Raw genomic sequence first — 18373 nt, forward strand, 5'->3', positions numbered from 1 at the left:
CATCTTCGAGTCCTGGGGGGTGAGCGGGAGCATTATCCAAGCAAAGCAAGCACTTTAAAGGCAAATTCCTCTCCTGAAGGTACTTCTTGACAGCAGGGTCGAAAACTTGGTTTACCCATTTAACAAGGAAATGCCTAGTAACCCAAGCTTTGGAATTAGCACGCCGGAAAACATGCAGCATGTCCTTATTGACTCTATGTGCCTTAAATGCCCTAGGGTTTTCGGAATGATAAACCAATAACGGCTTCATTTTGCAGTCCCCGCTGGCGTTGGCACATAGGGCAAGAGTCAACCTATCCTTCATATGCTTATGTCCAGGCATTTTCTTCTCTTTGGAGGTGATGTATGTTCGACTAGTCATCTTTTTCCAAAACAGACTGGTTTCATCACAATTAAAAAATTGCTGCTCTACGTAGCCTTCATCCTCCACGATCTTTTCAAACTTCTTAACAAAATCGTTAGCAGCCTTGTTATCCTAACTTGAAGCCTCTCCGTGCCGAACAACTGAATGAATCCCGGTCCGTCTCTTAATTTTCTTGAACCAACCGTGAGACGCCTTGAATTCCTCCGTTGTAAGATCAGTTGAACTCTCCCCCACCTCACCCCCAGAGCCCGCCGCCTTCAAGTCACAATAGATAGCGCTGGCCTTCTCACAAATGATAGTTTCAGTGATCGTATTGCCAACAAACTCTTTGTCCTTTATCCATATCAACAAAAGGCGTACCATCTCTTCCAAGGTAGGGCTACGACGTTTAGAAATAATGGTGATCCCCTTTGATGGTTGGACTGCTTTAATGGCTGCCTTCTGCTTGATGATCGTCGAGATCGTAGACATATTTCGGCCATATTGTTTAGCCAGATCACTCACACCCACACAGCGCTCATGTTTTTCTATAATTTCTTGCTTCAGTTCTAATGAAAGCATTGCCTTCTTCCTTTTCTCACCACTACTACTACCTGTACTGAAACTAAGCTTCTCAGGATCCACGATTATACATAAAATAAAAAAGGAAACGTAAGAAAAGGAAGATAATAAGCACTGTTAATAACGGACCGAACAGAGGACAACCACACGATGTGCACAAGAACAGAGAACTGACCGACGCTATGTGCTGCCGTCTACCGCCGTAAACAAGAAACTACGATCGATGCTTCGAGAAAATTCTACGCATATGACCTACGTCGGATGTTGGAGCATGACTTCGGGTGTCGAGACGAAAATTTGATCGAATTTTACTTCAGGTGTTGGAACAATCGTATGTAAATGCAATCATATGTAGAGGTTCCACTGTGTGTGTGTATATATATATATATATATATATATATATATATATATATATATATATATATATATATATATATATATAAAATGATTATAGTATCACATTATCATATTTAAACAATGAGAGTACAATTAACGGATCTTTGCACCCCATAACCCAAGGTTAGATAACCTATTTTGTCACAGCTCATGAAGTTTTTCATACAAGAACCTATCTTCAGTGGGAACAATGTTCCTGTTAAGGAATGTTATAATTACTGGGTTTGCCATAACTGTCACACCCCCAAACATAAGGAGTGTGGAGATCCTACACTTTTACTATATCAGTAAAATAACTACTCATTACTAGTGTGTTCACTTGCAATTGTGTCTGTTCCAGCTCTATAGCGTCATACTGGCTGTTCCTAAGAGAGGGAAAGAATAAAAGAGGAAAGAAAGCCAGACATTCTCAATGTTATATCTTAGACTTATAATGTAACCGTTATCTAAGACATGATGACTTTTGTCCTGAAAGGAGAGAGGCTCACTACATCACTTGGTGGGGAGTTACCAAGGGTCCTATGAAGAATGTATCCAAGGACCTATGGGCGCAATCCCAAAGATAGTACACCATGCAGGTGGTCTGTCTCTTCCAGACACCTGCTTCAACCCTGGATTATTTTTGCAGGCCGAAGTGGTACCAATACCTCTGACTTCACGAGCTCTAGGAGGGGCCTAGGATGAAGGTACGTCCCTCTGCTCCTTACACGTTCTACTGATGGTTTTATGAAGCCAGAAAGAGATGGTACTTTTGGAGATTTTCTTCTTTGTCTTCTCCATACTTATGTTGCATAAGATTTTTCATAACTCTGACAATCCTTTACATTCAGATCTCCCTAGACAATTCTATCCTGTTCGTAATACTAGGCATGCAGTTAATTCTAATAGCCAGGCCTTCTCCATCACGAGGCTCAATACTACCCAGTACTCTAGAAGTTTTATTCCAGCTGTTACCAAGTTGTGGAATGATCTTCCTAATCGGGTGGTTGAATCTGTAGAACTTCAAAAGTTCAAAGTTGGAGCAGATGCTTTTTTGTTGACCAGGCGGACATGAGTCTTTTTATAGTTTATTTATGACATATTTGTTTTTGATGCTGTTAATAGTTTATATACGACATGTCTGTTTTGACGTTGTTACTTATTTTAGAATGATTTATTGTTAATTTGTTCTCTTCATTTATTTATTTCCTTATTTCCTTTCCTCACTGGGCTATTTTTCCCTGTTGGAGCCCCTGGGCTTATAGCATCTTGCTTTTCCAACTAGGGTTGTAGGTTGGATAGTAATAATAATAATAATATGAAGAAATTTTGTAAATGGGGTTTATATGATCTCATACACTTTATGTAGAGCCTCACTATCCTCATAGGGTACAGAAATAGGTCGTCAGGATTTTCAGTTGCTTCTTTTAGTAATGAAACTGAAAAGGAATAAAACCTAAAGCTAATAATCGGTGGGTTCTGGGATTTTGACACAAATGAAGGAACAAACAAGAATGAGATCTGCCTCCACCACATGGAATGTAACACCAAGTATGATAGACTGTGTAGCTATTCCATATGTTTGGTCAAAGATAAGGCTAGCAAGAATAACGTTTTAAGGGTAAAGTTCCTTGCCTTAATAGTTTGTATGGCGTCTTCCTGAGTGATCTGAGGACCATGGTAAAATTCCAAGCTGGAGGTCTGATTTCCTGAGGGGGGCATGCTTGTCAAAAGCTTCAAGTCAAAGCAGACAATTTACACAAGGAAGAAAGATTTACTCCTTTTAGTCTAAAAACATGGCTCAAGGCTAGCAATAGTCTTTAGCTGTTGACACTGAGAGGAGTTTCTCATCCCGTAGGAACACAAGAAAATCTACAACAAGTGGAACAGAGGCTTTGAGTAGAGTTTTACTCCTGTGGCACTAATCACAGAAGAGTGCTCACTTTGCTTGATAGACTGCTCTCCAAGACTTCCAGAGGTATCCAAAGAGTTGGTCTGCAGTTGGACCGAAAGCTTCTGGGTAACCTCCAACCGTGAATTGACAACCAGTTCACTGCATTGTGGTACAAATCATACTAAGTCGGGAACTCATCGGAACATCTTTTAGGGGACTGACAAGGTCCGAGTAAAATTACGTGTGTGACAATTTTAGTGCTACCAGAGGAATCTGGAGATTGGGTGTCACCATCGACTCTGCTGATCACCCTTATTAAGAGGCAAAATGGCAGGATGGTATAGATGTAGAAGCCGACTAGGTCTACTGCTTGGTCCGGAACTGGTGACCAATAGATCTTCAGTTTGTTGTTTAAGTGAATAGCAAAGATGTCTATTGTTGGGAACCCCACAAAGTCAGGAGTTCCCTCACCACTAGAGGATTCAGATCATTCTAAGCCTGCAATCTCACTGTAACAACTCAGATTGTCAGCAATAATGTTCTGTTTTCTTGAAATAAAATGGGTTGACAACTTTATTGCATTGTCCACTGACCACAAGTGCATCTTTACCACCAACTGACAGAGGGTACGTAAGACTGAGTACACTTGCTTTTTGACATAAGCCACTCCAGTAGTCCTGTTGCTCATCATCACTATGAGTAACCTCTTACTATATCATGAAAGTGGATCAAAGCCAGAGATATTTTTGTTCACTTCTTCTGTTCATAGACCTGAAGTGGAGTGCTTTAAAATGTGTGCTTTGCATCCCTCTCAAGATGCATATGAGAAAAGGAGAAACTTTGTGGGAAGAACCAGCGAGGAGGAGCCTACTAACAGGGTTTTCTCCTGAATTCTTCTGGTGAAGCCACCGGGACAGGCCCTCTTGGACTTTCTGTGCCATCCTTACAAGTGAGCACAGAGGATCAGACCTCTAAAACCAGCTTATTTTCATAGCCCCCCTGCACCAAATGAAGGTGTAGCCTCCCATACGGGACCATATGTTCTAATGAAGACAGATGTCCAAGCAGTCTTTTCCTGGCTATGAGGGACATGTATGTCAAGAAAGGTGTTGTGAGTTTCTTCAACCTCTGCAGCCTGTCTTGTGATGGGAAGACTTTGGCTTGACATGTGTCTATTCTTATCCCCAAGCAGACAAGGTTCTGATATCGGGTGAGAACAGACTTCTCAAGATTTATTCAGATCCCCAGATCGTGAAAAAAACTTGAGAAGACGGCTTTTGTGGAGCAGAAACTGGGACTCTGCCTCCACTATCAAAAGTCAGTCGTCGAGATAGTGGAGAAGTCTTACTCCCATCCCATGAGCCCAGGCTGATACCAGTGTGAACACTCTTCTGAACAAGTTAGGCCCTTTGGACAGTCCAAAGCAGAGAACTGGATCCTAGAATCTTCTCGTTCCCAGTGCGAACCGATGGCATTCCCTTGAATTCCGGTGAACTAGTATGGACTGCAAGAAGCTATTCCGTCTTATTCCTTGGAGTATTGTGTTGGGAGTCTCCATCTTGAACTTTGTGTGCAGAACGTTGTTCAGATGAGACAGGTCGATGACTGGTTTCCAACCTCCAGATAGATTCTGTATTATAAACAGGTTGTTATAAAATGGTCTCCAACTTCCTGAGAGCTTCTGTATTACAAACAGGTTGCTGTAAAACCCTGGAGATGAGTCGTCGACCTCCTTGATTGCCCATCATCTTCTTGACCTCCTCCTGGATCAGGTCTTTGATGAAGCTATTTGAATATGAGCGGCTCATTGGAGCTAGAGTGATAGGAGGGTGAGAGTTGGTGAACGGGAGGTGGTATCCAACGCAAAGGACCTCTACTTTCCAAGGTTCTGCCACATGGAATTGACACCTCATCCATTGAAAAAACAGGCATCCCCTACAGGTGGTGACATGAGGGAATTGCCACCTCTAACATGGTCCTCTTCTGCTTCACCCTCTTTTGCCATGAGGTTGTCTACAGCAAAAGTGTTGACCCTGCTCATTCAATCTCCTGTATGGGGGGAAGATCATTGTTACTATGTTTCACTCTCGTCAGCGGCTGCTTCGGAGGAGAGTTCTTACATTTATCAGGCACTGTAGGAGGCTGCTTGAAGGTAGTTCTCCTGATGGAGGAAACTTGACTTGTCTTCTCCCATTTCTCTGCAACTGCCTCCATCTCTTTAGGAGGAAAGAGAGAGGCAATCTGTGTCAGTGGGGTATTCCTCAAAGACATAGAGTCCCTTGAGGCCTTGTGCCTGAAGAACTTGTTGACTACTGTATCTCGACATTTCAATTCTCAGTTGGTCCATTGGTAGGCATACTGGTGTACTTAGTACTCCATCACCTTTGCTCCCGAAATCACAAGCTCCCAATATTGTTTGTGTATCTTAGAATTCACAAGATTTTCAGATACTGCAAAATATGATAGCTCTCTGGACAAGTGATTGATCCAAGAGGTAACCTGCAAAGTTGACATTGCTACTGTCTGACACTCACTTCATAAGGAAAAACTCCAAAGAAAAAGCTAGATGTCTGTCATTTTGCTTCAGTTAAAGGGACAAGATGATGTCGGCCTTCTTCTATCCTGGTTTCTCTCGTGGGTGCCACGAATGTGCTGAATACCTCACATCCATGTTGTACTGCTTGGATTTGTTTCAGGTAGTGTCTTATAAACAAGCCTCTGGATGTTTTGAAATTGCATATTAGTCAAGAATGTTAACCAGGAAGTAATCTATATCACATCATGTGTTTTAAGGATGGAAAGAGGATCAGTTCTCTTGATAAGGGAAGTCATCCAAATATGGACAATCTCTGTTGAAAGAGACTTGTTGGTCTGAGTATTTTGAAACAGACTACCTTCTGAAGATGTGGATCTCTGCAGATATAATTACAGGGTAGAAACTGGACAAAGGTTACCATATCCAGTTTTTCAAGCTGTAACACAAAAAGGATCCGCCACTGAAGAGGCTTTTTGTTTTTGGCTAAATGCAGCTACATTGATTTTTTTTTTTTTTTTGTGGGAATCTTTATTTGGAAGGATTTTTAGCCGTAACTCACGGTGTATCACATCATCATTTGCTAAACATTATCTTGAAGAATCCTGTTCTCTTATCAAGATTAAAGGTCTTTAGGTGCCATATTAGCTGCTGGGTTTGTGGTTTAATAAAAGTTGGGTTAAAGGTATTTAGAATAACCTTCAGTTGTAACGGTTTGGTACAGAGGCACTACACTAAAAGACGAATCTGGTGTATGAATGAGAATTTTTTAATAATATAAATTTCTTATTTCTTTTCTTCACGAGTCAGTAATATGAACACCAGGAGAGATTCATAACAACAGGTGAAATTTCTACATTAATACCTTTTATTTCTATACTCACTTGATATTTTTTAATACTTTAAATTTCTTATTTCTTTTCTTCACGAGTCAGTAATATGAACACCAGGAGAGATTCATAACAACAGGTGAAATTTCTACATTAATACCGTTTATTTCTATACTCACTTGATATTTTTTAATACTTTAAATTTCTTATTTCTTTTCTTCATGAGTCAGTAATATGAACACCAGGAGAGATTCATAACAACAGGTGAAATTTCTACATTAATACCTTTTATTTCTATACTCACTTGATATTCATATACATGCCCACCTTCCTCCCCACTAACTAAAGACGTAAAGAGGATAACATATTAGTTGCGATTTAGAAAGTGAATTAGATTGCCCTTAACCCTCAGATTCCAGCTTGGCAAATTTTTACTTTTTTATGTCAGCTTCGAAGGATATATCAATATGAACATCAGGAAAGCTAGAAGTCAAAAAATTTACTGTTAAATTTCCTATTTATTTTGTTAATATGCTCTTATTTCAATATCATCTGTTAATGGTATTAAAATCAGATATTACGTGATGGTATTTCTTGAAAAACAAAAACCGTTGCTCACTATCTAGGAGTAGCAAAAAGCATTCAAATTTACCTGAGTCAAATTCTGCAGCAAGTGCTCCTGCTGATCAATGGTTGACTGAAGCTGATTAGTTACAGTACTTAAGTTGGTGATGCGATCAGGAATATCAGGATCAATGATGTTTCGCCACTGTTCCAATGTTGCTAACCGCTTAGTAACATTATGAATTTCACCTTTAGACTGAGTCATAGCCTGAAATTAGAAGTTTGATGAAATATTTATAAATTAGAAAAAGGGGAGTTCTAAACCAAATACTCATTAGTACAAAACAAAAATTTAGAAGAATGATTTACACCTATACCACTAAAGAAAGGAAGACATGAAAAAAAAAACTCCACGTTCCCCGTACCTACCACTGTCAAAACTGTATTTCTTTATCAAGGGGGGGGGGTTATTCCCATCAGTGCATTGCATGCATTATTTAACGATCTTGCAGCATCATTAAGCTGCTAACTGCACCAACTTTAAAGCCTACTACTTTACTTTAATTCCAGATTTCTTCCTTCCTTTTGCTGTGTAACTGCTTAACTTTTACCTCACAGTGAAACAGTAGGATTTTCTATCATTTGCACCACAGCACTGAATAGCACCCAGTCTTCACTGCTGGGCCATATTACTCAAATACATAAACTCATCCATCCATTATGTGAAATTAAAATGACTGAAAAAGTGGAAATAGTATTTTTTTTAGTGTGGTACATAGTACTGGATACAATACTGTAAACAGGGATATTTGTGGCCTAAATTCCACATACTTGGACACTTATACTGATTTTGATATTGTTATTTTTATTACTCACTGCTGAAAACTATCACATATGGAAGTAAACAAATATAAAATATTTTAAAATCCAAACAATCGTGAAAAATTATACAAAAGGATGAAAATATAAAACACGTGCAAAGCTGAATTCATATAAGTAGATTTACAGTTGAGTTAAGGATCATTCATGGTTTAGCATCTACAGGTTCTTGAATTAATGTTTCAATGCAATTCTAACCGTTCATATATTTCAGTGTGATGAAATTGCTACTTAACCAAAGTAAAGGTGGCAAAGAAGCAATGTTTATAAATTAACCTCAAACAAAAGATATACTCATTTCAATATAAAAACAAGCTGCAAAATAGGTTTGGTGAAATTTAAAATCTTTTTAGACTTTTATTTCCATTTAATCTTTCGCAAAACCAACAACAACTGGTGACCCATAAAATGAATGAATGATATATCTCTATATTATTGATTTTCGTGATTCACATTTCATTTGACACTTGTTTACAAGTTCAGAAAGAATTGAGCAACAATGTATGAGCCCAATGCTGTCCCCCTGATATCTAGAGTTATGTGCTATGAAAATTTAGTTTACTTACATTCTGGCATCAAATTAAAAAAAAAAATCTTTAAAAAGCCTAACACAGTAAAATGACAAAGATCTGACAGAAAATGAAATTTAAATAGCTATATCACCGAAATGGCTATTTAATGCTATTCTCAGCAGATTGGACTGGATTTTTGAATGAGGATTAATAGCACAGTGCTGGGGCCTAGGAGGTCTTCCTGTTCCCAATCAATGAATGAGGCTTAAAAGCACAGTGCTGGGGCCTGGGAGGTCTTCCTGTTCCCAATCAATGAATGAGGCTTAAAAGCACAGTGCTGGGGCCTGGGAGGTCTTCCTGTTCCCAATCAATGAATGAGGATTAATAGCACAGTGCTGGGGCCTGGGAGGTCTTCCTGTTCCCAATCAATGAATGAGGATTAATAGCACAGTGCTGGGGCCTGGGAGGTCTTCCTGTTCCCAATCAATGAATGAGGATTAAAAGCACAATGCTGGGGCCTGGGAGGTCTTCCTGTTCCCAATCAATGAATGAGGATTAATAGCACAGTGCTGGGGCCTGGGAGGTCTTCCTGTTCCCAATCAATGAATGAGGATTAATAGCACAATGCTGGGGCCTGGGAGGTCTTCCTGTTCCCAATCAATGAATGAGGATTAATAGCACAGTGCTGGGGCCTGGGAGGTCTTCCTGTTCCCAATCAATGAATGAGGATTAATAGCACAGTGCTGGGGCCTGGGAGGTCTTCCTGTTCCCAATCAATGAATGAGGATTAATAGCACAGTGCTGGGGCCTGGGAGGTCTTCCTGTTCCCAATCAATGAATGAGGATTAATAGCACAGTGCTGGGGCCTGGGAGGTCTTCCTGTTCCCAATCAATGAATGAGGATTAATAGCACAGTGCTGGGGCCTGGGAGGTCTTCCTGTTCCCAATCAATGAATGAGGATTAAAAGCACAGTGCTGGGGCCTGGGAGGTCTTCCTGTTCCCAATCAATGAATGAGGATTAAAAGCACAGTGCTGGGGCCTGGGAGGTCTTCCTGTTCCCAATCAATGAATGAGGATTAAAAGCACAGTGCTGGGGCCTGGGAGGTCTTCCTGTTCCCAATCAATGAATGAGGATTAATAGCACAGTGCTGGGGCCTGGGAGGTCTTCCTGTTCCCAATCACAACTGAGGACAATCTGTTGTAACATTATGAAGTTTTTGTCAGAAATGGTTGCACAACAAGGTGGGAGATAGGGAGTCTGGGCAGACTGGAAGTACCAATTAAGATTGCTGACATATCTCTTTATGAACCTTGCTAAAAATGTTTGAAAAGGTGACATTTCTATATAAATATGACACCAGGTTACAACAGATTACTTATCCTATATATCATTTGCTTTTAATTAATACATAAAACCTCTTAATCAATTTCTTTAAGAAGGGTTTCATTAATATCTTCTGAACTAAAAATCAAGCACTTAAACTATATATGAATGAAAAAAATAAACATTTGATTTATCAAGAAAATCTTTCTTACAAATTAATTGAACAATCTGTCGAAAATTCCTAAAAAACAGATTTCTCTTTTAAAAGTGTCATTGTGTTTTGCCAGTTGCTATGCAATGATTTTTGGAAGGAAAACAGCTTGTCATGATCCACATATGGCCCAAAAGCAAATGTGTAATGACCCATATGGTCCAAATAAAAATGAAATTAAACATCCGTTATCAAATTGTAGAAGGATTAAGATGATGGCTTTTCAGATATATATATATATATATATATATATATATATATATATATATATATATATATATATATATATATATATATGTGTGTGTGTGTGTGTGTGTGTGTGTATATATATATATATATATATATATATATATATATATATATATACACATATATATATATACAGTATATATATACAGTATATATATACAGTATATATATATATATATATATATATATATATATATATATATATATATAATAACATATTAATTACATTCCACACCTGAAATAAAACAGTTAGGCATGTGCCTAAATTAGGAACCACAGCACGAGTAAAAAATGACGAGACATATAAAGCATTTAGTGTACAGTATTACCTCAATCTTTTGCATGCTGGTTGAGGAGTCGTCTATATGCGACATAAGAGAAGTATTAACGGATGATACTGCAAGATTCAGTGCGTCCATCTGATGTCTTAGTTTTGAAACTGTTTCACCGAGGGTAGCACCAAGTCCCTCACCTCCAATGACCTCTATTGCTGTCTGATTGTGTAATACTGATATCTCATGCTGAAAAACAACATACAAGTGTACAGTAATAATTAATCTACATTACAAAATTGTTTCCAAAGATACTTAGAATAATACAATTCTAAAACACTATTGTCTACTTGTTTATCTCTGTGAATTTCACATCATATTAACCCCAAAGAGCTACAAGCCAAATCTTTTTTGATGGGTACTATTGATTATTGGATTAATATCCTAGACAATTTTTTAGGTAAAAAAATAACCCTGTATATATGCAAGGATTTTTTTTTCTTTCACAGTCGTGAACACTACTAAATAATTTCAATGTACAGAGTACGGTTGACCACTTGAGTACATTGTACATTGTAAGTCTTTCAGAATAACTTTATCATACACTAGAAAATAAACTTAAAAAAGATAAATCCCCACAAATCGTACTTTTGAAAGACTTGATAAACTGTAAAATGGCAAATATTTCCAGTGAAATACATTACTGAAGAGGAAAATTTAAGTACCAAACAACTTACATGAAAAAGACAAAGTTCTGTGAATAGATAATCATCTTCACCTAAAAGTTTTTATATTCTACGCTTTGAATGCAAACAGCTTATTGGTATTTGTAACATTAATTAAACAGACTATTTTGACTCATAAATGCTGATCACTATAAAATGTGAACCAATATAAAAAAAACTAGGTAGTAGGCCTTCAGGGAAAGCTTTGGATTTCTTTCTTACCTTAAAATTATTGATTGACGAGCTAGCATCTTTCACATCTATCTGCAATTTCTCGTGTTCCTGCTTCACAACTTATAAAATGTGAACCTATATAAAAAAAACTAGGTAGTAGGCCTTCAAGGAAAGCTTTGGATTTCTTTCTTACCTTAAAATTATTGATTGACGAGCTAGCATCTTTCACATCAATCTGCAATTTCTCGTGTTCCTGCTTCACAACTTATAAAATGTGAACCAATATAAAAAAAACTAGGTAGTAGGCCTTCAGGGAAAGCTTTGGATTTCTTTCTTACCTTAAAATTATTGATTGACGAGCTAGCATCTTTCACATCTATCTGCAATTTCTCGTGTTCCTGCTTCACAACTTATAAAATGTGAACCAATATAAAAAACTAGGTAGTAGTCCTACAGGGAAAGCTTTGGATTTCTTTCTTACCTTAAAATTATTGATTGACGAGCTAGCATCTTTCACATCTATCTGCAATTTCTCGTGTTCCTGCTTCACAACTTATAAAATGTGAACCTATATAAAAAAAACTAGGCAGTAGGCCTTCAGGGAAAGCTTTGGATTTCTTTCTTACCTTAAAATTATTGATTGACGAGCTAGCATCTTTCACATCTATCTGCAATTTCTCGTGTTCCTGCTTCACAACTTATAAAATGTGAACCAATATAAAAAACTAGGTAGTAGTCCTACAGGGAAAGCTTTGGATTTCTTTCTTACCTTAAAATTATTGATTGACGAGCTAGCATCTTTCACATCTATCTGCAATTTCTCGTGTTCCTGCTTCACAACTTATAAAATGTGAACCAATATAAAAAACTAGGTAGTAGTCCTACAGGGAAAGCTTTGGATTTCTTTCTTACCTTAAAATTATTGATTGACGAGCTAGCATCTTTCACATCTATCTGCAATTTCTCGTGTTCCTGCTTCACAACTTATAAAATGTGAACCAATATAAAAAACTAGGTAGTAGTCCTACAGGGAAAGCTTTGGATTTCTTTCTTACCTTAAAATTATTGATTGACGAGCTAGCATCTTTCACATCTATCTGCAATTTCTCGTGTTCCTGCTTCACAACTTATAAAATGTGAACCTATATAAAAAAACTAGGCAGTAGGCCTTCAGGGAAAGCTTTGGATTTCTTTCTTACCTTAAAATTATTGATTGACGAGCTAGCATCTTTCACATCTATCTGCAATTTCTCGTGTTCCTGCTTCACAACCTTAAGAGAGGACTGCACATCTTGGAGGGTAGAACCGAATTTGGTTACGGACTCTTGTAAATCTGACACGTCCTTTGGCAACGAAGAGAGGTGAGGGGCGCTGCTCAGCGAATCTTTTATAGTTTTGGCATCGGCTTCTAACTGCTCCACCTATTGATATCAAAGGACAAATGTAATTATTATTATTATTATTATTAAATGCTAAGCTACAACCCTAGTTGGAAAAGCAGGATGCTATAAGCCCAGGGGCCCCAACAGGGAAAATAGCTCAGTGAGGAAAGGAAACATGGAAAAATAAAATAATTTAAGAATAGTAACAACATTTAAATAAATATTTCCTATATAAACAATAAAAACTTCAACAAAACAAGAGAAAGAGAAACTAGATACAACAGTGTGCCTGAGTGTACCCTCAAGCAAGAGAACTCTAACCCAAGACAGTGGAAGGCCATGGTACAGAGGCTATAGCACTACCCAAGACTAGAGAACAATGGTTTGATTTTGGAGTGTCCTTCTCCTAGAAGAGCTGCTTACCATAGCTAAAGAATAAAACCATTTACGTTTAGTTTCACAAGATGCGGATTCTTAGCTACTGATTACAATAAAAAAAATACTTGTCACTGACAGTGTATACATCGATTCATTTTCGGTTTCGACTAAAATAACTAGTCTGTGATTGAAAAAAAAAACTGAGTAATTCTATATAACATCAAATGAGTATAACAGTCAAAACACCATGAATGCAAATTCAATTTTTAAAACTTAAAATGCGCAGTGACACACATTACTTGTAGTTTTTGTCCATAACTTCATAATTGATAATCTTAAATATCGTAAACTAACACAAAACTACCTATTGTTAACATTCGTATCAAAATTATATTCATATTTGTTTTTGATGTTGTTAATAGTTTATATATGACATGTCTGTTTTGACGTTGTTACTGTTTTTAGAATGATTTATTGTTAATTTGTTCTCTTCATTTATTTATTTCCTTATTTCCTTTCCTCACTGGGCTATTTTTCCCTGTTGGAGCCCCTGGGCTTATAGCATCTTGCTTTTCCAACTAGGGTTGTAGCTTGGATAGTAATAATAATAATAATAATAATAATAATAATATCCCTATTATTTGCAGTTTGGGATACCCTTGTTTCTTCAATGTTCATCGAGAAACTGTAAATTTGACATATTGTGTAGGAAAGATCCAGTAAAAGCCTTCATTTTATCAATCCTGAGGGAAATTGTTTCACCAAATGATAAATAATACTATTTGAAAAATCCTTCTTTTATTTTTTCTGAACGCCAACTTCAAACACAGTAAACTTAGGGTCTCAAAAAATTATCATGGAATAGCCGGTCTTTATATGACTTATCAAATTTCCTATAAGCTATATGATTAACAAGCATCGCTTCTATCATAATAACAAAGTAAATGCTCAACGTGTTTAGAAATAACCAAGATTAAGCTTAAGAAAGTAAAAATTCAAAAATTTCATATATGAATAAAAAAGAAAAAATCATACAGACGTTTGGACTTTTCTAGTAAGCCTATTCTAGTTCACAAAATATTTTTCAAAAAAAATTTAAAGGCCCTACTAAGCGTTATGTAACACATGTATCAAGCGCCATAAGACTTTAAAATGTCATAAAATCTAATCTATAATGAATCGTATAAGTAAACTAAATGAAAACCAGAATGCACTTACTCTCCTAGTGGCGGCGGCTAGATTGGTCGAGACGTCCGTCACGGCCGCCCAAAGGGCCGTTTGATTCTTCTCCAGCTCCTGCAGCCTCACGTGGGACGTGTGGAACTTGGCCGGCAGTTCAGAGCTGCTTGCCTCCACTGTCAAAGGAATTAAAGGGAGGCATTAATACACAGTCTCAAAATTTACAGCATTGGAAAATAAAAATTAAAGTCAGTGCATGTGTCATGGTGCATATGAAAAACTATATGGAAACCATAACACTACTGTATAGTAAAATAGTATTAAAGTTTGCAATATTACAAGAACAAAAAAAATAGCAACATTTTCAAAGGATTCACTCATAAAAAAGTGCAAAACACCATTAAAAAAATTGTTCACTGGGAAATAAATAGGCATTCACAAACCAGATTTAAAACTCTTCTAAAACAAAAGTTCCATTAAAAAATTATATTATTTTTTCTATTCGAAGTCACACCAACTGTTCTTTCTATAACAGAATCCATAGAAACTAGTTCCGTTAACCCTAGCAGACAAATAATGACTTGTAATGATTTCGCGGAAAGAGCAAAGTTGTTTTAACGTTATCCCAATATGTTGACTCATGTTTGCATAAATACCTCGCTACACAAATGTTTACCATTCCATATAAAGTCCCAGTAGGCTAATTTTGTTTATGACTAAACTCCAAAATCGTAAATATTAAAGTATAGCCTACTAATGAAATATCCAGGATTATAATATAAATGAAACAATGTGCCATTACTCTGATGCCAAGCGAGTATAAATGGTGCCCCATAAGGTACTAACCCATAATATACAAGAGTTATATCTGGTACGTTTAAATGTCGGGATAATGGCCACAGGAGGGAAAATAGTTGCAACAATGGCGATTTACGACCCTCGGGATTCGCGTTAACGAAGGATGCTAACTTTTAGGCTGCAAAGAACAGAGCCGAAGCGGATATTTGACTTCAAATTTAGGCCAAAAGACTACCCAAACCTTTCGCAATGAATATTATTCAATTCTAAAAATAAAAGATATATCTACACTACTTTTTTTCAAGTCTAGTATATCCATTTTTCTTTCCAACTCTTCCTCTCAGTGTGATTCTGACAACTCGTTTGACCCTATCTCATAACATTAAACAATTACACTGTTCTTCAAAGGAGGTAAAATTAAACACCTAACAACACACGCACAATGATTATGATCATTCTAAACTACATCTGTCGCTAAATAAAATTCTCCTCCCAAGAAAGCTAAGCAATTCTGGGTACTTTAGGGAAGAAAAAAACAAGAAAACACATTGTAGATGATCTCAAACTTATTTAATAGAATCGTCAATAATGAAGAGACATAACTGAGGAAAAAGAACGCACAACACACGGCCAAGGACATATTGCGCATTTCAAGAAAACAAATGCAGTCTACAACAAAGAGACTTCTAATGATATAAATCAATCTCTCAGCCTAAAACCTAGTTCAGATAGGTCGGTGAATTTCTTTATTTCTGAGTGTAGGCAAAGTGCGAAAGGTGGAAGGAAGGATTATGAATATTTTATAGAACTCTATGAATCAATGTGACTGGAGATGAAATGGCATACAGACTTCATTTTTCAAAATCCCACATATATGCCCTATTACGCTACAATTCATTCCATTTATCTCTAAACCCACATATTTAAAGTGTGCATATGAATGTAGTTCTATACACGTCAAGGTCAGTAGCACAGCACTGGACACGCATTTGCAAGGACCGTGACTCAATCAAGACTTGCTTCCTTCCCGTTGACCCAGCAGTAGCTAAATACCATAGTGGAGCAGGTAACAGGCACTTCCAGGAGCCCCTTTCATTTCCGGAAACAAGTACCAAAATTGTCAGGCATAATCCTGGGATTTTGTTTTTTCCCATAAAACCCGTCACTCGCCTAAAAATTCATAAAGCCATTTTTCAAGATGAACACCATTGGCTCTACTGAAATGTTGCATTTCTTAGTAAAATAACAAAGACTTGTCCTATTTAAATTATCTTTGTGTCAAATCATACATTTTTTTTTTCACTGCAGAATCCGAATTTACAACCATGGACTTGGATTTCAACGAATAATCAGAGTCACTAGATAGCAACCCCACAGTGAAACTCAATGTGGTTTTCTGTATCAGCTGAATAATTATTTAGTGTATCTAAATAATTCGATTAGTGTTCTAAATGCTATCTAATAAATGCCACATCAGTTAGCTACAGTAGATTACATCGCCCAGCGATCATCGCTGAGCACTAATTACATTTATTCCTATGGGGCTGTTTTTGCAACGAGCGATTATCGCTACAGTCGCTAGCGATCATCGCTGGCTCCAAATAGTCGCTCGTTGCAAAACAGCCCCATAGGAATAAATGTAATTAGTGCTCAACAATGATCACAACAATCGCTGCATGAAAAACGTACCTTTACCTGGCAAGTATATAGATAGCACCGAACTTAATGATACTGGATGAAATATCAGACTAGTTGTAGGACATATATTTATATTCCCGAACCTAGTTGTATCCCATACCATATTGGGCATGATTGTGATCAAGGTGATGAAAGGATAAACTCTCAGCCTTTATTCACTGGATACAAATAATTATCATACTGTGATACTTTGAATACCATTAACCACGATGGAAAATACAGACCAAAGACCACCTAAATTCCGGACTGACTGGACCAAGTGTTGTCTTTGCCAGCAGAAGAAGAGTGGAGAGCTCAATTTACTGTGTGCACAGCAACCACAAGAACATGATAGCTATACTATGATTGCAACTACTATATTTACCCCTTTCACGCAATTAATGAGATGTCTATTGTTCTGGACCTAGCCAGACTTTATGATGGTGGTGGCTTTGAAAAAACTCTGAGGAACGAGGCGTAGTATCTCCAAAATTGTCGCCTTATGTTCAACAACACATACCTAAAGAAAGCCAGACACAGAAGAGCAGAGTGTGATTAGTCAGTAGAATGCCAGAACAAGCTGCACAGAACGATCCTTAAAGGCAAGTCTCTGAGATTTTATTCTGAAATGCAATATTTCTGTATATTCAATAGCGTCCATCTTGATTTTTCAAGTGGCTAACAGGTTTTGTCAAATGAGCAATCAGCAGAGTCTGTGTGCCAATGTTGGTGCTTGTTTCTGGAAATGAAAGATTGTTACAGTTATCTACTTCACTACCAGTGTTGCTTGAGGGCAAAAGCATAGGGAAAAACGCTCATTGTATGTATGTGTGTGGAATAATGTATATACATACATACATACATACATATATATATATATATATATATATATATATATATATATATATATATATATATATATATATATATATATATATATATATATATATATATATATATATATATATATATATATATATATATATATATATATATATATATATATATATATATATATATATATATATATATATATATGTATAGTTTGTGTGTGTAAGGCAGCTAGTGTTAATGTTTTCTTCACAGGGTGACTATTCTTGATTCAGAAGCTACGGAAGTGTTCGAGTAGTTGACTAGACAGTCTTTTGTATGGACGTGCTCTTGCATATGGAGATTAAACATCTGTTTAGTGTTCTCATATTTGGTCGCCTCATTGGTACTGAACTGATTTTTGTCCACTCGTGTAACAGTTTTCATGTGCAGTTGGCTTCAATAATTCCGTTACACTTCAAAGGAAGTTAACAAGACGTGTGACGGCTGTACATTGTCGCAGGTAACGCTGTTTGGGAAAAAAAAAAAAAAAAAAAAAAAATGTTGGAAATGCTGCCTAAAAAAGTCACTGAGCTTATAAATACGCGATCAAAAGCATTTCTATTGATTTTACAAATTGCTGTTAAGCAAATAATAAGATGTTTTTCTAAAAATCACTTC

General features: G+C 36.9%; 1 protein-coding gene across 3 annotated transcripts in view; it reads right to left on the reverse strand.

Annotated features, from left to right (window-relative positions):
- The window catches only part of LOC137646039 (EF-hand calcium-binding domain-containing protein 14-like), a 444979-nt gene that overhangs the window by 23714 nt on the left and 402892 nt on the right, over positions 1-18373 (reverse strand). For all 3 annotated transcript variants that reach the window (XM_068379179.1, XM_068379180.1, XM_068379181.1), the window contains exons 3-6: positions 14447-14583; positions 12668-12889; positions 10627-10818; positions 7210-7389 (exon numbers count right to left, since the gene is read on the reverse strand). In XM_068379179.1, the coding sequence (XP_068235280.1) occupies positions 7210-7389; positions 10627-10818; positions 12668-12889; positions 14447-14583 (731 nt within the window). The remainder of the gene's footprint in view (positions 1-7209; positions 7390-10626; positions 10819-12667; positions 12890-14446; positions 14584-18373) is intronic.

The sequence above is a fragment of the Palaemon carinicauda genome, chromosome 8 (genome assembly GCF_036898095.1).
Source record: "Palaemon carinicauda isolate YSFRI2023 chromosome 8, ASM3689809v2, whole genome shotgun sequence".
NCBI classification, from domain to species: Eukaryota; Metazoa; Arthropoda; class Malacostraca; order Decapoda; family Palaemonidae; genus Palaemon; species Palaemon carinicauda.